General features: G+C 35.0%; 1 protein-coding gene across 5 annotated transcripts in view; it reads left to right on the top strand.

Moving 5' to 3' along the window:
* LOC127544845 (adhesion G protein-coupled receptor E3-like) overlaps positions 1-19,322 on the top strand; it is a 214,069-nt gene extending 194,747 nt beyond the window's left edge. For 2 of the 5 annotated variants that reach the window (XM_051971708.1, XM_051971709.1), the window contains exons 7-16: positions 1,015-1,134; positions 1,999-2,192; positions 2,283-2,441; positions 3,573-3,767; positions 9,006-9,241; positions 12,225-12,291; positions 13,733-13,824; positions 15,262-15,442; positions 17,893-17,988; positions 18,926-19,322. In XM_051971708.1, coding sequence (XP_051827668.1) covers positions 1,015-1,134; positions 1,999-2,192; positions 2,283-2,441; positions 3,573-3,767; positions 9,006-9,241; positions 12,225-12,291; positions 13,733-13,824; positions 15,262-15,442; positions 17,893-17,988; positions 18,926-18,937 — 1,352 coding nt within the window. In that variant the 3' untranslated portion in view covers positions 18,938-19,322. The remainder of the gene's footprint in view (positions 1-1,014; positions 1,135-1,998; positions 2,193-2,282; positions 2,442-3,572; positions 3,768-9,005; positions 9,242-12,224; positions 12,292-13,732; positions 13,825-15,261; positions 15,443-17,892; positions 17,989-18,925) is intronic. The other 3 variants (XM_051971711.1, XM_051971707.1, XM_051971706.1) reach the window with 3 other exon arrangements.
* Positions 19,323-23,840: the final 4,518 nt, after the last annotated feature.

Below are 23,840 nucleotides of genomic sequence, written 5' to 3'. Positions count from 1 at the left end.
GAATATATGTGTTCATGCAGACAAGGCAGCTAAGATTTCAACATGGTGGAAAGTCTTGAAATGTTTGGTATTCAAAATGTGACATTACTAGAGCCCCCTTGTAAATAATTTCACAGGAATTCAAAACTTTGTTGCCTATTCCAAAAGGAAAGGTAAATTTGAAAGTAAAGGGAGACTCATTTCAAGTTTTTGTCTGTGCAGATAAACAGAATTATCTCCTTGAATATTACTGTTCACTTTCCCACTGTAGAAATTATCTTTAATAATGAGTTGCCTACAATTTATTTTCTTAGGAGCTAACATAATCTAGTGAATAAGGTATTGAATCCAGAAATGACAGGAAGATCAAAGGATCTAGAGGTAGAAGAGGCCTCAAAGATTTTGTAGTATGAGCACTTCATTTTACAGTCAAGGAAACTGAGGCTCAGGAAAGGTTCATGAATTTTCCAGAGTCATATAGGTAGTAAATAGTAGAATTTGAACTTAGGTCTATAATGCAATATAGGTCTATTAGCTCTATAATAATGCAAATTTGACATTATTTCCACTACACCATAATTCTGAGTTCCAGTCCATACTTTTTCTCTGAATTTCCTATGAAATAGTGTAATGATCCTATGGACTACTCACCTGCTCTTAAATTTTCTTTCTCATGTGCAAAAAAGAGATGATGATGGTGGTGGTGGTGGTGGTGATAAATCCATGTATATATTAAAGTGCTGATAAATCCTCAGCACTGACACATTGCCTGGAACATAATAATCACTTAATAAATCTTTATTGACTGATTGAACAACTTTCTATTTTAGATGTATTGATTCATCAAAATCTTCTTCTATCTGAATGTTTAGAGACCATTTAGCAACAAAATTGCTATTTCTCTATCACACAGGTTTTCATGTCTCTGCACCCAAAAGGCACTTGTGGTACTTTATGCCACAAGCAAATTTTGAGGAAGAGGCAATAAGTGGATGTAGGCATTAATTTTATATTTCCTTTTTTTCTTTTCAATAGCTATTACAACAATGACCATTGAGGGTTACTGTGACAAAAACAACTTAACATTCAAATTGAAGGCTGGAAATGAAGTGATGAGTCTTAATTGCACCCTAATTGCTGAAAAAGACTCAAAAGGTACAGAAAACAAAATGCCATAATTAAAGCAGGACTTCTAGAATTTCTCATTACATTAAGCAGTTAGCTTCCAAGTCAGATTAATGAGGTTGTCTCACTAAGTTTGGAAGCTTATTATTGACGATCAGTGGTTGGGGAGAATGGAGGTAAGTTAGAGATGAACAGTTTCATCATTGTGGGAGAAATTCTAGTGTGTAAAGTGCCTTCATCAATGTAGATCATCAATTCTATTGTAGTTTCTTATCTTTGAGAATTGCCTGGACACTGAATAGTTAAGTGACTTGTCCATAATTAGATAGCCTGGTCTTCTGGACTATAAGGTTGAGTCTCTATCCACTATGCCATGCTTGATATTTGGATAAATTTCCCCTAATCATTGTCTATATAACTAAGGATTACCTGAAGGAAATATGCGGTCAAAATATGTTTTCACTGTGTGCTATTATCCTGGACTGGCAACAAAATTCGAACAACTTTCTTTTTATAATTTCTATTATACTTCCTATATAAACAACTTATTGGGATTGTGAACCTACTGAAATAATTTCTCAATAGAAGAGAATACTAACTAAATATAAGAGCTGTTCTGAAATGGAATGCATTGACATTGCAAAGCTGACTTTGAGTTCCCCATCACTGAAGGTCAGAAAGCAGAAGCTAAATGATGCTTATTGAGGATATTGTTGAGGGGATCTATGCTTGCAAGAATGGGAGGAAGTCAAACTGTGTTTCTGAAATCTCTTCCAACTCTAAAACTCAGTCCCATTATTGGACTGATTCAATGACCCCTTAAATTTGACCAGTATTTTTAAGACTTTCTTTTCAAAAGTTCTTTTAAAAATTGCTTTTCTTCTTTCCTTACAGGTGCAGTTGTTTTTATTTCTTACAATTCCATTGGATCCATAGTAAATGAGACATTTATCTCCAAGGAAAATCTTACCATCAATGAAAAACTAGAAAATATTTATCTGAACTCCAAGGTAGTGAGTGGGACAATTGGATATAGGAATAATAGTTTCCTATCCATACCTGTCATCTTCACTTTTCAACACATTCATGTAAGTAGAAAGTAACTGGCTTCCTTCTTGTTTCTGAACTTCCCGCTCTTGAATTCTGATATACCATAAATCATGTCCTTCTCATTCCAGATGAAGAGTGTGAAAGAAAAGTCTCTTTGTGTTTACTGGGATAACACAGTCTGGTCCAACAAAGGCTGTGAAACCATCTCTTTCAATGACAGTCACACTGTATGCAGCTGCAGTCACTTCTCCAGCTTTGCAGTACTCATGGCATCCGTGGAATTGAAAGTAGGTTGAATCAAATTAATTTGATTTGATGTCCTTTACAATTCATCTCTTATCCACCTTTCCAGCCTTATTATACATTATTTTATATTATATGTACCTTCATGAACTCTGTGGTCCAATCAAACTGGCCACCATTTTATCTCCCATTTCCATGAATTTTCAGATTGTCCTCCATGTCTGAGATGCTCTTTCTCATTACTTCTGGTTCTTAGAATCATTGGAGCAGCTCGAACTCCACAAGATCTTAATGATTCCTTCCTCCTTAATCTGCTAGTGCCTTCTTCTAAATAACCTCCTATTTATTTTGTATATATTTCTATGTGTATATGTTGTCCAGATGGTTTTCCACTAAGGAACATGCCCTCCTTGAGGGACAGGAATGGTTTCATTTTTTTCGCTGTACCCCCAGAGTCTATCTCATGTAGGAACCAAAACATAGAGGTCTCTCAATAAATGCCTGCAGATATTGCACCACATGTAAGAGACCATCTATCATAGATACCAATATATACTCATCTTGGAGTCATTAACTCCATTTGTTACAAATGGGTATATTTTTTGCTTTAAAAAATATAAATTCCCTGAGAGCAGGAATTGTCTTTGTATCCCCAGGACCTATCACAATTCCTGGCATAAAGGAGGTGCTTAATAAATGCTTGCTGATCAAGATAACTTTTTTAAAACAATTTCTTCACTTACAAAATGAGGATAATATGTAATTACTCACTTCACATCTCAAAATGGATTATTAAATTCACTATGTTCAAAACTGAAATCATTGTCCTTCCCTCCAAATTCTTCTCTCTTCCCAGCTTGCTACCACCACCCTTCCAGTCACCCAGATTCACAGCCCAGATGTCAGTCACAGTTGAATTTGTATCTGAAAGATTCAGTCAAAAGGGGAATAATGTAATCTGTAGTGGGACAAGTCTGTCTGTATGTGGTAAATAAATGCCATTGCACAAACACACACATACACACACACACACACACACACACACACACACACACACATATTCCACTGATGGTCCATCTATTAAAACCAACATAAGCATGTGAATCTTGAAGTCTTCTAGTAGACAGTAGCAAGGCTCAAAATGATGACCACTGTTCTTCTCTTTCTGATCAAAGGAAGATTTCATGCTAACTATCATCACCTATGTGGGGCTGGGCCTCTCCCTGCTGTGTCTCTTTCTGGCTGCCCTCACCTTCTTCCTGTGTCGAGCCATCCGGGGCACTGGCACCATGCTCCACCTCCAGCTCTCCTTGTGCCTCTTCCTGGCCAACCTCCTCTTCCTCACTGGAATTGAACGAACAGAACCTAAGGTAGTAGGAGCCCTTGAAATTCTTTCCTATAGAAATCAAATGCAGCTATTTTGCTGGTAAGGTACATGGGTCACAGGGAAGACAGATGTGATAATAGCTAATGACTATATGGTAAAATTATGTTGAGGAGGCATTTTTTTGGATAAACGTTATTTGGTAAGAATTTTTGCCTGGGAAGGTGAAGCAGCATGGCAAAGTGGATAGAGTGGAGTGGAATCAGAGGCTCCTAGTTTCAAATCCTATCCCTGACACTTGGGTGACAAAGAGTAGATCACATAACTTCTGAATTTCAGTTTTTTCATTTACAAAAGGGAGATAATTAAATTAACCCGACTTGGTGGTTGTGAGAATCCAATGGGTCAATACAGGTATAACAATTTACAAATCTTAAATATTCCCATATTCCAGTGGGACTTTAGTTGTGAAGATATGGCTCTTCCCTCCAGCAATGCCCATTTCTTCTGCTTGTGTCCTTCACATACTTTCATAAATCCTCTACCCATCACAATACTCTCATGGGCCATCCATCTAGTTGTCCCTGACTCACTGTTTACTTCCTTTCTAGTGAAGGACTAGATGAGAGAATAGAAGAGGGATTTAATGTCCCCTGGTGGCCACAGCTAAGCCCCTACCTATGGTGCCTTGGACCAGAGTGATAAAGGTGATCAGACTGGGCTTAGAGACCAGGACCAAAAGAAAAGGAAAGCTCAGGGCCAACCAGGAGGTTATGCTGTTGGGACAAGGTAGGAGCCTCAGGCCTTAAGAGCATTCCTTGCTCCACCCATCACCAAAGGGAGACCAGAAGTCCTGCCCAAGAGGATAGAAAAGAAAAGAGACTCCTTTACCTGCACATTTGAAGAGTTTTGTTTCCCCTAAACCACCATGACTTCCTTTTGATTCCCCTATGGATATTTTCCAGAATACCTCAATTTCCTCAGTCTGTTATAATACAGAAAATGAACTATCTTCACATCTATGAATATTTGGGCTCAAGTTTCTGTCTCTGGCACATAGAAGTTGTCTCAGTACTCTGGGTAATGCTGCACATGCCAACCTACAATTCTAGAGGGAGTTTCCTCACCTTGGAATTCCCTATGCCAGTAATATCAGATCCATTCCATTAGTTCCCCACAGGGATCAAAGTTAAACACTCCGGCTGTTACACTTTATGAATACCAGTGATGAAGAGGGGGAATGGCTTTGTTTAACCCTAGAATGAGTTACAAAAGAAGGTTGTAAGATTTCCATCGGCTCTTATACATAGCAAGTATGTAGCTTGTAATTTATACGCTAAAATGTGAGGTCCTTAAGAGAGGTAACCGTCTTTTATTTTGCTTTCTCAATACTTAGCATAATGCTTGGCATATAGTAAGCACTTTATAAATGCTTGTTGAACAAGTTCATATTCGGCACAGAAGACATGCTCTTCACATTTGTTGATGACACAAGACTGGGCTGGGCCTTATAAGATCAAATTTGACAGAGATAAATACAATATAATATACAATATCTTATAAATACAAATACAAATTTACAAATCCAAATCAGGGGAAACATAGTTAGTCTGTAGTTTCAAAAAGACAACAATGGAAATAAAAATAACCATACTTACGCAAAAAAAAAAAATTATCAAATTGAATGTTACAAGAAGAACAGTGATACTTCTAGAACGGTGAAGAATCTTGAAAGTATTTTATTTAATGATTAGTTTAAAATATTGAGGCTGTTTAGCCTGAACAAAAGAAAACTTGGGTCTTGATTCCATGTTCAAATAGGCCTAGTCTCAAGGACAATGGAAGGGAGTTATAAAGAAGAGCACTTGGGCTTGATATTAGGACAAGTTTTCCAACTATTTGTTGTTGTTCTTATTCAGTTGTTTTCAGTCATGTCTTACTGATCATAACCTATTCCTGAATTTTCTTGGCAGAGATTCTGGAGTAGTTTTTTTCTTCATTGATTTCTTCAATTCATTTTACAAATGAGGAAACTGAGGCAAACAGGGTTATATGATTTGCCCAGGGTCACACAGCTAGTGGGTGTTTGAGGCTGGATTTGAACTTTGGAAGATGAGTCTTCCTGATTCTAAGCCCAATACTCTACTGTACCACCTTAAAGCTGTCTAAAAGTGGAATGAGCTGCCTGCGAAGATAATAGATTCCTCCTTCTTGGACACCATTGGGCATGGAATAGATGATCTTTTATTAATTATATCATAGTAACAACTTCCGGCATGGGTTGAACTCAGCAGCTCCTGATGTCTCTTCTAAGGTCAAAATTATTTAATTCTGTGATTAAAATGTAGTAAATTATCATCTTTCTTGGATGATTTAGAAATGTGCCTTTTGAAAGCCAGAGAGATAATAATAGTAATAACTGAAATCAGTATAATATTTTAAGGTATTGGGGAATTTCTCTCCCAAGAGGACTGAGGGAGGGGTATACCCATCAGCTGGAGTCCAAAATAGGCTCCAAGACAGGAACTTGAATTGGAAACAAAGAAATGTATTGGCATGTTAAAGAAAGTGCAGATAGAATTAGGGTACATAGTTAATAAGTAGCATTAGGCAACTTAGGATAAATAAATAGCACTGTTCACAGGAGAAGGAAAAATTATTAAAAGGATGAAAGGATCCTTATTGATCACAAAAGAGAAAATTTTGATTATATCAAGTTGAAAAGTTTTTGTACAAACAAAACCAATGCAGACAGGATTAGAAGGGAAACAATAAACTGGAAAAACATTTTTACAGTCAAAGATTCTGATAAAGGCCTCATTTCCAAAATATATAGAGAATTGACTCTATAAGAAATCAAGCCATTTTCCAATTGATAAATGGTCAAAGGATATGAACAGACAATTCTCAGACGAAGAAATTGAAACTATTTCTAGCCATATGAAAAGATGCTCCAAGTCATTATTAATCAGAGAAATGCAAATTAAGACAATTTTGAGATACCACTACATATCTGTCAGATTGGCTAGAATGACAGGGAAAGATAACGTGGAATGCTGGAGGGGATATGGGAAAACTGGAACACTGATACATTGTTCATGGAATTGTGAATACATCCAGCCATTCTAGAGAGCAATTTGGAACTATGCTCAAAAAGTTATCAAACTGTGCATACCCTTTGATCTAGCAGTGTTACTACTGGGTTTATATCCCAAAGAGATCTTAAAGGAGGGAAAGGGACCCACATGTGCGAAAATGTTTGTGGCAGTCACCTTTGTAGTGGCCAGAAATGGAAACTGAGTGGATACCCATCAATTGGAGAATGGCTGAAAAAACTGTGCTATATAAATATTATGGAATATTATTATTCTGTAAGAAATGACCAACAGGATGATTTCAGAAAGGCCTGGAGAGACTTACATGAACTGATGCTGAGTGAAATGAGCAGAACCAGGAGATCATTATACACTTCAACAACAATACTATATGATAACAAATTCTGATGGACATGGTCCTCTTCAACAATGAGATGAACCAAATCAGTTCCAATAGAGCAGTAATGAATTGAACCAGCTACACCTAGTGAAAGAACTCTGGGAAATGAGTATGAAACACTACATAGAATTCCCAATCCATCTATTTTTGTCTTCCTGCATTTTTTATTTCCTTCACTGGTTAATTTTACACTTTTTCAAAGTCCGATTCTTCTTGTACAGCAAATAACTGTACAGACATACATACATATATTGTATTTAACTTATACTTTAACATATTTAACATGTATTGGTCTACCTGCCATCTGAGGGAGGGGATGGGGAGAAGGAGGAGAAAAATTGGAACAAAAAGTTTTGCAGTTGTCAATGCTGGAAAATACACATGCCTATATCTTTTTTTTCCCCCTCTTTATTTATTTATTTATTATTTTAATAGCCTTTTATTTACAGATTATATGTATGGGTAACTTTACAGAACTGACAACTGCAAAATCTATTGTTCCAATTTTTCCCCTTCTTCCCCCATCCTTTCCCCCAGATGGCAAGATGACCAGTAGATGTTAAATATATTAAAGTATAAATTAGATACACAATAAGTATACATGACCAAACCGTTATTTTGCTATACAAAAAGAATCAGATTCTGAAATATTGTACAATTAGCCTGTAAAGGAAATCAAAAATACAGGTGGGCAAAAGTATAGGGATTGAGAATTCAATGTAATGGTTCTTAGTCATCTCCCAGAGTTCTTTCGCTGGGCGTAACTGGTTCAGTTCATTACTGCTCCATTGGAACTGGTTTGATTCATCTCATTGTTGAGGATGACCAGGTCCATCAGAATTGGTCATCATATAGTATTGTTGTTGAAGTACATAATGATCTCCTGGCCCTCACATGCATATATCTTGTAAATAAAAAGCTATAATAATTAAAAAAAAAAAAAAAAAAAAAGGATGGAGGAGAGGCTCCTGGAGGAATATTTACCCTGAAGCCATCAGGGTTTGTTATCAGAAGGATGGCATTTCCTGTTCAGGGTCAGGAGACAGAAGGAAGTGAGTGATACTTTTGCAAATGTGAAAGTCATCCCTCTAGACAAAACTGCAGGGTTGAAGTAACCATTTAGACCAGACCACATGCCCCTTATTCAAGGACAAGTATTTGCTACTTCAGGGAAACAAACTATCCTCTTTTACTGAATACTTGTATCATTATTACATTGTTTCTTCTTTGATAACAAATGGAGACTTTATATAATTATGTCATCAGATAATTGGGATGGAAAGAGTCCCTACATTATTAGTCAATGAAAATTTTGTGATCCCTGTGCTCTCTCCACAAAGGTTTGCAAAGTACTTTATATAGATTATCATTTGAGCCCTGAAATAATCATGTAATAGAGATGACAAATCATCCTCATTACACAGATGACCTCATAGGAAAGCTCTCAGAGACCAAAGTCCAATGATTTCATTTTACAAATGGGAAAACTGAGACCCATTAAGTTTAAATAACTTGTTGAGAGTAAAATAAATAGCAAGAAGAATAAATAGCAGAGGTAGAATTCAAAATAAGCTTTTTCTGACACAGGTCAAAAATTAAGTCTATCCTACAGTCTCAGAAAAGGTAATTCTCAGGAATTGAGACCTCAGGGTCATTTAGATTCTAAGGTTTTCTATCAAAAGAAGAAGGAAATAGAACAGCATTTTCTTTTCTCCATCCACCCTGGTAAGTTTTGGACATTCTCTTCCATGTATACATCACTCATCTCGGTCTTACCTGCTCCTTTCAGATCGTGTGTTCCATCATTGCTGGGGGCTTGCACTACCTATACCTGGCTGCCTTCACTTGGATGTTCCTGGAAGGGCTGCACCTTTTCCTCACTGTCAGGAACCTCAGGGTTGCCAATTATACCAGTGCCCGCCTGTTCAAAAAGAGATTCATGTACCCTTTTGGCTATGGAATTCCAGCTGTGATCGTGGCTGTGTCAGCAGGAATTGTCCCCCAGGGATATGGGACAAAACACTCGTGAGTGGAGCACAGCATTTTTGTTATTGTGCATTAATCTACATATTCAACTGGTATTCTGGAGTTAAAACTTTTTTATTTGTTTCCTAATTTATTCAAAATTCAAGTTACCTTTCCCATAAGGATAGATTCTAATAACCTAAGATTCAGTGTCCAATCCAATGCCTACTCCTATCTAAGTTCATGTTAAGTTTTGCCTATATTTATAAATATCTTTAAATCAGAGAAGTGAGATTCAGAAAGTGAAGAGCAAGCAGGTTCCAATTCAAATCATTTCCTAAGCATTTCCTACAACCTATAATTTGCATAGCATTGCCCCCTGAGACTAAACAAAGATGCAACATAAAGTCCTTATTGTTGGGTAGCTTACAGTCTATAAAATATGTTCCCCAATAATCCATGTCTGAAGTGTTTCTCTTTCCTTCCCCTGAGCTTTTAGAATCTCCAGCCTCTTCCGCTCAGTTCAAGGATCCCCTTCTATAGAATACTCCATACATTAATGGCCTCCTCCAATGATTTGTATTTCTCTTGTGTATAATTTGTATTTACTTGTTGTGTATATATTTTTGCCCCCAGAAGACTAAGCTCTTTGAAAGCAGGGACTGTTTCATTTTTTCTTTGTTCCTGTGTCCACTGTGCTTAGGCATCCAATGACAAATAAAACAGCCCCTGCCCTCAAGGAGCTTATATTCTATTATACATCTACTATGCCATATTTCCTCTCTTGCCCATTCTGAAGCAGATTATATATAAAGCCAAAAGAATGTTTGTGTGCCCTTTATACTCATTTGGGATATCATCCCCAGGTTTTCCCATCTTCACTCAATACCATTGGTCCAGACAAAATCATAATGATTAACTATGGACATGATAATGGCATGAATAGACATAATGCATAAACCTGATGATTCCCTGTTGAAACAATTGAAACTAAGACAGTCATTCAACAAACACTTTAGCCAACACACATTTATTCAGCATGGTGAAGCACTGTGCTTAATGTGCTCATTAAAGAATGTACTCAATGTCAGGGCAGACAGGATGCTTAGCTAAGATACAGCCCCCAAACTTCCTGGAGCTCATCTTTCATTAAGGGTAGGAATAAGGTACAGGAAGAGAAAGCTAATAAAATATAATGCGGAATGATAAATATGTCAGGGAGAAGCAAAAACAGTACTTTATAAGGTAGTAAATAAAGACCAGGAAGAGGATTCAGGAATGGAGCAGAAATCCTTGGTATTCAATAGCAAAATAGAAAAGGACAGTACTCTGGATATAGGAAAAGTCTGAGAAAAGGTTTTGAAGCAATAATATGAAGGACACATTGGGGGACAAGAGTTTTGTCACATGAAGAGGGAAAAGCTAAGATTATAAGAGTGAGGTGACATTAGAATATGAAAGTTCTTGAACTCCAAGCAGAGGAATCTGAATCCGATTCATTGAGCAAAAAAGGTCACAATATTTTTGAGTAAAGATGGATGACGAAAAAGATCGTAGAAGTAATTTTAATTACACTTGGAAGACAGGGGAAAAGCAGAGCCATTGATACACAGGTGAACAGAGACTATTATAATAGCAGTACTTAGGTAAAATATCATTTATTTATTATGGAATATTTAGAAATAAATTATATTGAAAATTGGATTGCCATCATGCATCAAGCATTGGCCATCATGCTTGGCAGATATAAAATGCTCCAAGGACTCCTTGCTACCTTAACCTCAATGGAGAAATACTGCTCTGAATTCAACTTCATCTGTTTTCTTCAGTGTCATATTTTCTAGAAACTTTGGATCCAGAGGGCACAGGAGACCCTATATATATCAAGGATAAATCCTTCCCTCTACCAGCTGATATAATTTGTTGTTTGTACCTCAAACTGGCCTCCATATGTGCTCTTGGGGGTCAAGGATTAGTCTGTCTTTACTGGGATAAAAAAAAAAACTGCTTATGCAACTGAGACCTTTTAAAATAAACATATCTTTTGGTCTAGCAGCTCCCAAGAGTAAAGAATGCAATTTTTGCTATCACCTTGCTCTTCTCCTTCAGCAGAGGTTTTATCCTTTACTCGCCTTTACTGCACCTTTTTTCCTCTAATACTACTCCCATTTAGGAGGAGATTTCTGTTTCCTCCTCCTTCCTTCGTTGCATTTTCATAAATACGAAAATTTCTGTTTGGAACATGGACTCTTTGCACTTGCTTACAGTTTCACCTGCATGTTCATTTCTCTTGTAATAAACCTAGTTTTTCAAGTATGTTTCATGAAGTTCTGATTGTCTATTGGCCATCTCTAGCATTCAGCACAGTGCTTATCATGTAGTAGGAGATTAATAAATTCTAATTGACCTACAAGATGCAGTTGTTCCCACTTTGTTGATAGTACAGTTATTCCCACTTTGTTGAAAGAAGTCAAGGGCTATCAGTGCCCTGGGGTCAGACTGATACCTGGAGCTACAGCCAGTTTCTTCTTTTCATTATAACCTACAATTTCATACTAGAATCTTTACTTGTTCTCCAATTCTTGATATGTTTTAGTGCTGTTTCCCTAATCAGATTTTAAATTTCTGAGAAACCTGTATAATCGTTGGAGAAATGGGCTTGGAATCTCATGATCCAAACTGAAGACCCAGTTTGTGACATACTACTTGGGTGATATGGGGCAAGGTGATTCACCATTCTGGGTCTCAGTTTCTTCATCTATAAAATAACAAGAATAGTAATCAACTGCCTAACTCACAGGGTCATCAGAAGGGCTTGGAAAATCTTAAAAGATCATAGAAACTAATTCAATTCAATCCAACATGTCTGTATAAAGCTGCTCTTATTTATCAGACTCTCAGTGGATCTCTGGAGATACAAAGATTCAATTGGGAAGCAGATACTCTCCCTAATCCTGATTTGGATACCCAAATCTCCAAAGCAAGAATGGATATTCCAATGCAAAAATGTTCATTTATTGTGCTGTTATTTCCTTTTGTCCAGTTGCTGGCTGAACCTACACAGGGGATTTGGCTGGAGTTTTATGGGACCAGTGTTTATCATCATCTTGGTGAGTCAAAAAACAACTTTTTGTTTTTTGCTTCTGTCAAATTGAGCTAAAAATCAAAACAGGTTAGTGGGTGGTGGAAATAGCACTGGATTTAATATCACACAACCAGGATTCAAATTCATACTCTACTGCTTAATCCCTAGGTGACATTCGATAAGTTACTTAGTCAATACATATTAATATATGATAAGCTGGGTACTAAGGACAGAAATACAAAAACACAGCCCCTGTCCTCAAGAACTCAAGAAGTTCATATTTTAATAGGGGTGATAACAAGCAATCAACTCTGTACATATAAAGAAATATACAGGATAAATGGGAATAATCTTTTTTTTTAATAATTTTTTATTGATAGAACGCATGCCAGGGTAATTTTTACAGCATTATCCCTTGCATTCATTTCTGTTCCAATTTTACCCCTCCCTCCCTCCACCCCTTCCCCGAGATGGCAAGAGTCCTTTACATGTTGAATGGGTTGCAGTATATCCTAGATACAATATATGTGTGCAGAACCAAACAATTTTCTTGTTGCACAGGGAGAATTGGATTCAGAAGGTATAAATAACCCGGGAGGAAAAACATAAATGCAAGCAGTTTATATTCATTTCCAGTGTTCTTTCTCTGGGTGTAGCTGCTTCTGTCCATCTTTGATCAATTAAGGCTCTCTTTATCGAAGAGGTCCACTTCCATCAGAATACATCCTCAAACAGTATCATTGTTGAGGTATATAATGATCTCCTGGTTCTGCTCATTTCACTCAGCATCAGTTCATGTAAGTCTCGCCAGTCCTCTCTGTATTCATCCTGCTGGTCGTTCCTTACAGAACAATAATATTCCATAATGTTCATATACCACAATTTACTCAACCATTCACCAATTTATGGACATCCTTTCTAAATGGGAATAATCTTAAGGAAAAGCCAGTAGGCCTTTGGTATGTATGGAGGAGGCAGAGGGAAAAGCAAAAGACCTCTTACAGAAAATGACATTTGAGCTGAGTCCACTGGTTATCAAAAAATAGTCTATATAATGCTGCAGGGACAATACTTTTGTCCTTAAGGTGAAAACTACTTTCAAAATAACTTTCCATTATTCAATTATCTCTAATTCTCTGTGAGATATCTTTTGAAAAAGGATGAGGTTTTCTTGGCAAAGATAATGGAGTGGCCTTAGACATTAATTGTGTAACCCTGGGCAAATCACTTCACCCTGTTTGCCTCTGTTTCTTCATCTGTGAAAGGAAATGGCCAATCACTCCAATATCTTTCTCAAAAAAATCCCAAATGGAGTAATGAAGAGTGAGACACAACTGAAATCATTAAACAACAAAAATAATGTTAGGAAATGAGCTCCTAGGTCTATTGGTTAGATAGTTATAACCATGTTGATTATAAATATTGATCCCAGAGTTTGGTTCAAGCATTTTTTACTATTCCTACAGATCAATTTATCTTTTTATTTTATAACCTTATGGATTTTGAGAGACAGACTTTCATCACTCAACAAAGAAGTGTCCACCATCCAAAGCACCAGGTAAGCTGCTCAGCCCCTTCCTTGCCTTAAAAGTCCAGGGAACTCTGGATAACTTGTAGAAGGCTATTGCTCTAGCCTTCCTTCTGAGATCCCTTCCAATACTGATACTCTGTGAACTCTGTGTGCTGAGCTGATTTGACATTTCTACAGAATATTTCTATTGGATAATAAAATAATAGTAATGAAAAGGAAGAGAAGGAGAAGAAAGAAGTAAAGAAGGAGAAAGATGGTTCCCATTTATAGATATTTTAAAGTTAATAAAGCATTTTTCTAACTACTATTCTTCAAGGTATACCTCAATAGATATTATCATCCCATTTTAAGAAGAATAAATGACTTGTCCATGGTTCCCTAGCCATATAAGTGGCAGGGATAGGATTTGTACACAGGTTTCTTGACTTCAAATCCAGTTGTCTGTCCACTAAACCAAGTGGCATTTCTCAACAACTCCCTTTTTGCATTCTGATCTAGAATTAATATTAAGTCCTCAAAGGAAAGCTGATAATGTCAGGTGGAAATCAATCAACATTATATAGGAGATAATGGGAATAGTGTAATGGGCTATCTTGGAAGGTAATGAGTTTCCCATCACAGGAAATTTGTTTTAACACTGTAGAGAGGGAACGTTTGCTCCAATATAAGTAGTACTAGGTAACCACTATGTTCACTTCCTCGTTGAAAATTTTATAGGAAAATATGATTCACTTATAAATATTTGTCTCATATGACTTTGTTTTGAAAAATATTTTTAAAATTAAATTTTCTTTTTTATCATGAACTTTGCAATAACTAAAAAAATGAACATTTCAATATACAGAGAATAAGATAAAGTTCTTTTGTAAATAGCTATACATAACAGAAGTCCATAGTTTTATATACTACTTTTTAAGAAACTATCTATTGTACAAGAATAGGTAGCTTTAGCTATACTATAATAACAATTTAAAATTCACATTTAATATGCTCTTCATAAAGTTAAGTGCCAGAACATTCAACTCTGTTTTAACCATTAATTCATTTCCCCAAATGGCCCTTTAATAGTAGTAAAGTTTGGGCTTTTTATACCAGCAAAAGCAGCCTTAAATAAAAGTGTTCAAAAAGAGTTCTTAGGAATAGGGAAGAAAGGAAAAAAGGAAAAAAATTTGTACAGAACCTATTATATGCCAGGTATTGTACTAAGTGCTTTTTATAAAAAATCATCTCATTTGATAAGAGGTTATAGACAATTTGTGCTCAATCTGTGGTAAAGCTTTCTAAACTCAATTAGATCTGATCATCCATAGTTGGATACCCTGTACTTTGATTCTAATATAGTAATGTCATTTTGGTCCTCTTTGAGAACAAAGGACAAGAACCAAATAGGAATAAGATGAGTTGAGTTGAGTCTAAGATAAAACATGAAACATGAATCTCATCTTTGCCTCTTGGATTTTACAGGACCCTGACATTTAAAGCCCTAGCTCAGCTCTTCATCCTGGGCTGCTCTTGGAGTCTTGGCTTCTTTCTGATTGACTCTATAGCTGAACCAATCCAATTAATCATTGCCTATGCCTTCACCATCATCAATTCTTTGCAAGGAGTCTACATCTTCCTGGTACACTGTGTCCTCAATCGCCAGGTAAGAAGGGGCTTTCATCCTCTTATCAGCTTACATGAAGAATCCCATTTCCAATAATTACAAATTCATAGAATCTCAGTGTGGAAAGAACCTCAGGGGCCATTTAGTCTAATCCACACTGGAACAAATGTCCCCTTTGTTTTGTCCCCATTTTGCCTTTGGTGAAGATAACCTGTCACTCACTGAGACAGTCCATTTCATACTTGAAATGCTCTAGTTCCTAGGAAGTGTTTCCTTATTTCAAGGCTAAATTTGACTCTTTGTAACCTACATCCTTTGCTCCCATTTGATGGGTACATATTATCTTTTTTCTGATACATTGTATTCTTTCAAACATTTTCTTTGGAGGAGAAACTCCTTTTGACAAGAACTTCCCTCATTTTCAATCTTCCAGTTTCCTATCACTTGAATAAAAGTTTTGTTATGATTCCCTTACTCCATTTTCTTGATGGAAAATAGTTTTTGGCAGAGCAGACAATAACCTGTTTGGCAATCCTTCTCAATTTTTCATGAAGCTTTCTCTATTTTCCTGATTACAATATTAGTCTCTACCCCCTCTGAAGGATTAATAAAAACACAAGAAGAATTTAAGATAAGATATATTCATCTAACCTTCTGTCAAACTATCAGTGGGAAAGAAAGAAGGAAAGAAAGAAAGAAAGAAAGAAAGAAAGAAAGAAAGAAAGAAAGAAAGAAAGAAAGAAAGAAAGAAAGAAAGAAAGAAAGAAAGAAGGAAAGAAGGAAGGAAGGAAGGAAGAAGGAAGGAAGGAAGGAAGGAAGGAAGGAAGGAAGGAAGGAAAGAAAGAAAAAGAAAGAAAGAAAGAAAGAAAGAAAGAAAGAAAGAAAGAAAGAAAGAAAGAAAGAAAGAAAGAAAGAAAGAAAGAAAGAAAGAAAGAAAGAAAGAGGTCACCTGGGATAATGATGAATTTATAGAAAAAGTCACTGCCAAGATCTTGTGGGCTTTAACCCTTCCAGTTTATCTAGGAAGGGGCCATTTCTTTCCATCTACCTGTAGAGATCCAGTAAGAGATTGCCTGTAGAGTTTTGACTCTTCTTGAGGTTCAGATGCCCAGTTGCCTAATCCTCCCAAATGCCCAATAGGCTAATTCCTAATTCTCTCACTAAGTTCACACTAACAAAATGTCTGGAAGTGTTTCATTTGTTGTCCAGTCTATATAATAAAAACTCTTGTCCTCATAAAACTCCTCTTATAGAGACTTTATGATGGAAAAGTTAAATAAATGAACCCTGAGCCCAGATCTCACATTTAGAGTAGCAACAAATAAGATTAACATTCTATAGCATTTTTAAGAGAAAGTCCTCTTCAGTGATTTCATATGTATGGAGAATTCCTTAGAATGGAAATTCCTTTCATCAATGTAGATCAGCAATTTCCTTATGATTTAGAGTCATCACAGATTAGGATACTGAGTGCCTAAGTGACTGGCTGTTCCTCAATCATATAAATAGATTTTGTCAGAGGAATGACTTGAATCTGGATCTTCTTCACTCCAAAATTGGCTCTTTATCCACTAAATCACAAGTTTTGTTTTCATTTACTCATTTTTTTTCTGTCATGTCTGACTTTTCATGACCATTCTTTGAGGTTTTCTCACCAAAGATATTGGAGTGATTTGCCATTTCTTTATCCAGTTCATTTTACAGATAAGGAAACTGAGGCAAGCAAAGTTAAGTGAATTGCCCAGGATACACAGGAAGTACATGTTTTAAGTCCAGATTTGAATTCTACCAGGTCCAGCATTCTGTCCACTATACCACCCATCTTCCCATTAATCCATGCTAACTCTCATCATATCCATCAGCAGAGTAATAGCATTAAACACTTACAACTCCTTTGCTCTCAGCTCCTGGGTTTATTTTTCAAAGGATCTTTGCTAATATAATTTCATTTTTTCTTATAAGCCCCTGTGAGATGTGTAGGACAAGTGACATTAACAAAAACCCTCTGGTCATGAAGCAATAGTGTTACACAATTGAAGGATGAGAAATATTCCATGATGCTATCAGAATCATGATGGAAGTGCTTGAAGAGCCAGTGCCATGGTGACTTTAATTTAGTTTTACAAATGAGAAAAGTAGGAAGAATTAGATTTGGAGTGAAGGACCCAACATTGAATCCCAGGTCTGATTCTTACTATCTGTGTGACTCTGGGCAAATCATTTTAATTTCTTCATATATAAAATGAGTTCACCAGACTAAATGATTTTGAATGCACCTTCAAGCTCTAAAACTTAACCCACCTTATCTAAGTCATACAGAATATTAGTAAAAAGGAGCTAATGGCACACACACGTATGTATGCATGCACATGCCACACATAGACATACACACACACACACACACACACACACACTGCCATTTTGGTTATGTAGTTGCTAAAATGATCCCCCCAGACAAAACTAAATTCTCTGACCTTCTGAATCTTCAGGTTCAAGAAGAATATAAGAAATGCTTTAAGAGAAGTAAGAAAAGGACTGAAACAGATACCTATGTGCTGTCTTCTTCAACCAGTCACACCAGAACAGTAAGACTTATTATCATTGTCCAAATCAAACACCTCAAATTTGTTGGAGTTCCTTGCTCCTTGATTTGCCAATAATAGCGTAGCCCATCATTGGCTAAAAATGGCTATTTCTCCTGATACCTTTCTGAATAAAGTAAAATTGCTAGAAATATTGAAAGTAGTTTTTGAATTACATAATGGAACTATCCAGAGTTCAAAGAGTTGTAGAAGCTGATAGCAAACTGAATTAATTTTAAATTTTACCTTGAGGTAAGTTTAGTTCAATCATAGAAAATGAAATACTATGCAGAGGAAGATCTGCTTGTGAGAGAAAGGAATTATAACAGGTCTATTTGACCTTGGCTCTACATACCATGCCAGAAAGATTTGTCATTCTCATAAGTAAGAAATTGTATAAAATTTCAAGGGCCTCATCCCATACCTATTTTGGACAGTATCACTTCACAAGAGCTGAGGTAGGTTGGAGAATCTATCAGAGAGCACTAAACAAGCATGAAATATACTTATGCATGTCTTGCCCCAGGCCCATGTATACATTTTAGCATATTCTTGTGAGAATTTTACAAGTGAAACAAAAATGATCTGGGATGCACTTGAGGTTGATATGAATTAAAGAATAGCCAAAAGTTGCAAATATAAAACTAAGGGCTTGGTTGTTTATTAAAATACTAGTCACATGTAGCTCTTTATCAAATAAATCCAATTACAATCTCAAATATCTAAAAGTGAAGCTCAGATTTATCACGTCTGATTCAAATATAAAAACTAGTTCATACAAGTTTTGAATTGTTATATAAGACTTATTTTTTCATCCAATGGACAAAAAATGTTTATCTTCTTATTCAATTTCAATAATTTTTTGTCTTTTTTATGTTACCTACTTTGTTTCTTTCACTTTATTGCCACTCTTCATGTGTGTCTTCCTTCATCAACACAGCTGGAAAGATAATTGAAGTTTAAAAGGGATAAAAGATATCATTTCTGCCTGAAAGGATCTCATTGATCACCCCATCAACAGACTCCAGCTCTTGGGAAAGAAAAAACAGACTGGATCTATATATAAATCACCCCATTCATTTTCCCCTTCTCCTTCCCTGTAGAAATAATTCTAATTCCTCATATCCTCCTTTTCTGATTTTATAAGTTTTTACTTTCAATATTGATATTGCAATAATATTGTCTGCTCTTTTATCATAAATGTAGAGTGTTTCAGCTATGTTATGATGTGAACAAGATTCTGTGGGGTAGTCTGGGAATGGGACCACCAGTGATTAAACAGTTTTCACATTTCTAGTTTCAAACAACCAATTCAAGAATAAAATTTGATAATATAACCCATTGTTACTTATCAGTTTTTATAGTTATTTTGTAACCCTATAAACTATAAGCAACATCAAAATAATTACCATTACTGAGTCATTTCTCAATATTATATTTATCAATATGCACATCATTTTGGGTTAGTTACATATATGAAAAGAATAAAGCTAAGTTTTTGCGGCATTAATCTCATTGATATGGCACACAAGAAGCTACCATCTTTTTTGCATTAATGAACCTGGAAAGATCCAATTAACAAAAGTTAAAAATTTGATGCCAAAGAGAGAAACTTAAAAAAAGTTAGAATTCACATTTATATTTACAGTTGTAAAATTAAATATGGTTCTAAATCTTTATTATCAAAATCCTTGTCATCTACAAGAATGTGATATTTGCCAATAAAAAGGGACAACAGAATGTAAGCATTCTAAATGAGACCCAATCTTCCATTCAAGAATATAAAAGTTCATTAGAGCAGGTAGAAAGTTGGTTGCTAATACCAAATGTTTGTTGAAATGAAATAGATATCTTTGGGAATGCTACCAGAAAAGTCAAAAGACACTGCTAAAATTTGATGACTTAAATGAAGGTAAAAAAAATCAAAATACTTTGGTATATAATTCAGGAATTAAATTTTTCAGAAAGTCACTCAGGACATCACCTAGCATTACAGCTCAGCTCAGCTATCAGTACAGCTGCAGGGGAAAGGAAGGGGAGATGGGGCAGTTTCCAAGTCCTGAGCTGATCACTCCAGTTATTACCAAGGCTTAGACTAAAAGTAAGGGAAAGTCAGAAACTCACATTTCACCTTAATTCAAAGAAATAAGTAAATAAACATTTTTCTTTCTAAATCTCTAAGTTCTTTACATTTTTATCCATTTCAACCACACTCCTATTCAGTCATAAGATTTTAGTGATCAAAGATATAATTTAGAACTTTAGGGTTACAGAGCACTTTCCTTGGAATAGACCTGTGAGCTAGAGTGGGTAGTTTATTCCCATTTTACAGCTGAGATTTTAATGAAATCAGGGAGTCGAGGAAGAAGAGCATTGAGATCAACCAGTAAAAATGCTTGAAGTTATCCAAATTTTTAAAGAAAAAATTAAATGAGTTATAGGAAAAATAGACAGTACTATTATACTAGTGGTGGACTTCGATTTTCCCCTCTTAGAACCAGATAGATCTAATCATAAAATAAACAAGAAAGAAGTTAAAGAGATGAATAGAATTTCAAAAAAAGTTAGAATTATGGTAGTTGTTGAGTTCTTTTTCAGTCCTGTCTTTTTTTGCCCCTATTTAGGATTTTCTTGGCAAAGATATTGGAGTAGTTTGTCATTTCCTTTTCCATGTCATTTTTACATATCAGGAACTGAGGCAAACAGGGTTATGTGACTTGCCCAGACTCACACAATTGGTAAGTGTCTGAGGATGGATTTGCATTCACAAAGAATTGTCCCAATATTCTATCCACTGCATCACATCTCAGCATAGGAATAGAAAGGAGTATATCTTTTTCTCAGCTAAACAAGACAACATCACCAAAATTGACCAAATATTAGGGCATAAACACTTCACAACCAAATGCAGAAAAACAGAAACATAAAATGTATCCTTTTCAGATAATAATGCAATACAAATTATACCCAATAAGGAGTCATGGAAACATAGATTAAAATTAATTGGAAATCAAATAATCTAAGTCTTAAGATGGAATGGGTCAAAGAACAAATCATAGAAACAATTGATAATTTAATTAAAGAGAATAATAATGATGAGATAACATACCCAGCAGCCAATTTGTATTTTTAAATGCTTGCACTAATAAAATAGAGAAAGAGAAAACCAAGGAATTTGGCATGCAACTAGAAAAAAACTAGAAAAAGAATAAATTTTAAATCCCCAACTAAATGCCAAATTGAAAATCCTAAAAATCAAAGGAGTTATTAATAAAATTGAAAGTAAGAAAACTATTGACTAATAAATGAAATCTGGAGCTAGTTTTGTTATTAAAAACAATAAAATAAATACTTTTGGTTAATTTAATTTTAAAAATAAGAAGTATCAAAAGTGAAAAGGTGAATTCACCAATGAAGACAAAATTAGCAATTCTTAGGAGGTATTTTGCCTAATTACATATCAATAAATCTAACAAAATCTAAAAAAAATTCTCAGCATTATATGGATTCACTAGTGAATTCTACCAAACATTTAAAGAACAATTTCTTTTTAATAGTATATTAACTATTTTGAAACATTTGGTTATTATCATTTTACAATTAAAATGTGGTGCTGCTAGCTAAACCAGGAAGAGCTAATACTGAAAAAAAAAAAAAAAACAATGCCCTGCCCCCCCCAAAAAAAAGAAAAAGAAAAGAAAGATAACTACAGACCAATTTTCTGAATGAAAATTTCTGCAAAAAAAAAAAAAGTTAAATAAAATAGTAGGAGGAAGAAAGCAGCAATATATCATAAAGGTCATAAACTACGACCAGGTAAGATTTTTACTAGAAATGAAGGGCTGGTTCAATATTAGAAAAACTATCAGTATAATTGACTATGACAATAACAAAAACAACAAAAATAATATTATTATCTTAATATATATACAGAAAAGATTTTTTATGAAATACAATTATTTTTTCCATTTAAAAAACTAGAAAGCATAAGAATAAAATAGAGTTTTCCAAAATTATAAGTACGTTGCTATTCAGTTTTTTTTTTTGGTCATGTCCAACTTTTCAAGAACACTTTTGGCATTTTCTTGGCAAAGATACTAAGTTAGTTTGTTATTTCCTTCTTCAGATTAGGAAACTGAGGTTGTCCAGGGTTACATAGCTAATAAGTGTATGAGGCCAGATTTGAACTCAGGAAGATAAGTCTTCCTGACTCTAGACACAGCATCCTATCCATTGTGCTAATTATCTATATCATTAACAAGTATTGTCTGTAATGGGGATGACCTAGAAGCCTTTCCAATAAAATCAGGGGTGAAGCAAGAATATCTGTTAAAACCACAATTGGTCAATATCATACTAGAAATGCTAGTTATAGAAACAAAAAAAGGAAAAAAAATGGAAGGAATTAGAATAAGCAATGATGAAACAAAATTTTCTCTGTCTTTGTAGATGATATACTGGTATATTTGGAGAATCCTAGAGAGTCAACCAAAAATTAGTGGAATAATTAACAACTTCAGCAATTTTGCAGAATAAAATTTGCACACAAATCATCAGCATTTCTTTTAATGGGGACAAAATTCATCAGAAAGAGGCAGAAAGAAAAATTCCAGTTGAAATTAACTGTTGCCAATAGAAAATGTGGGGGAGTCTACCTATTAACACAAATCTAGAAATTATATGAGCATAATTACAGAATACTATTTACAAAAAGAAAATCTGATCTTAATAATTGGAAAAATATTAATGGCTCACAGGTAACCCAAATCAATAGATTAAAAATAACAATTCTACCAAATTAATCCACTTATTCAGTGCCATAGCAATCAACCTATCAAAAATTATTTTATACAGCTAGGAAAAAATAATAACAGCATTGATTTGGAAAAACAAAATGTCAAGATCAAAGGAATCAATGAGAAAACTATGAAAGAAGGTGGATGAGCAGTATCTGATCTCAAGCTGTATTATAAAGCAGTAATAATAATAATAATAATAAACATTCTGGCCCTGGCCAAGAATTAATGTAGTGTACCAGAGGGCTAGATTGGGTACACAATACACAATGTACATAGTATAAATGACCATAGTAATCTAGTGTTTGATAAAACCAAAGATCCAAATTTTTGAGATCAGAACTTACTATTTGGCAAAATTGCTGAGAAAACTAAAAGCAATTAAGCAGAGAAAACATCTCATACCATACACTGAGATAAAGTCAAGTTGGATGCATGATTTAAAAATAGAAGGTGATATCATAAGCAACTTAAGAGACCATGGAAATTTTTACTTGTCAAATCTATTGTGTGACCAAACAAGAGGTAGAGAAATTCTGGAATGTAAATAATAATAATAATAATTTTGATTAAATTAAATTTAAAAGTTTTTTTTTATAAATAAAACCAATTCAACTAAGATTAGAGAAAAAGAAAGATACTGGGGGAAAATTTTACAGCAAATTTCTCAGATAAAGGTCCCATTTCTCACCTATCTAGAGAACTGAGCCAAATTTATAATAACACAAATCATTCTCCAATTGATAAGTTTTCAACAGTTTTCAGGAAAAATCAAAGCTGTCTATAGTCATATAAAAGTTCAAAATCTCTATTGATTAGAAAAATGAAAATTAAAACACCTCTGAGGTATGCCTTGCACCTATCAGATTAGCTAATGTGACAGACAAGGAAAATGATAAATGTTAGCGCCCATCCAGGAAAACTTGGACAGAAATGCACTGTGTGGAGATGTGAATTGAGCCAATCGTCCTGGAACTATGCCCAAAGGGCTATAAAATTGTGCATTTTCTTTGATCCAAAAACACATCTGCCAAAGAGATCAAAGAAAAAGGGAAAGTA

The sequence above is a fragment of the Antechinus flavipes genome, chromosome 1, assembly GCF_016432865.1.
Source record: "Antechinus flavipes isolate AdamAnt ecotype Samford, QLD, Australia chromosome 1, AdamAnt_v2, whole genome shotgun sequence".
In the NCBI taxonomy this organism is placed as follows: Eukaryota; Metazoa; Chordata; class Mammalia; order Dasyuromorphia; family Dasyuridae; genus Antechinus; species Antechinus flavipes.
This window is presented reverse-complemented; position numbering and strand designations above follow the sequence as displayed.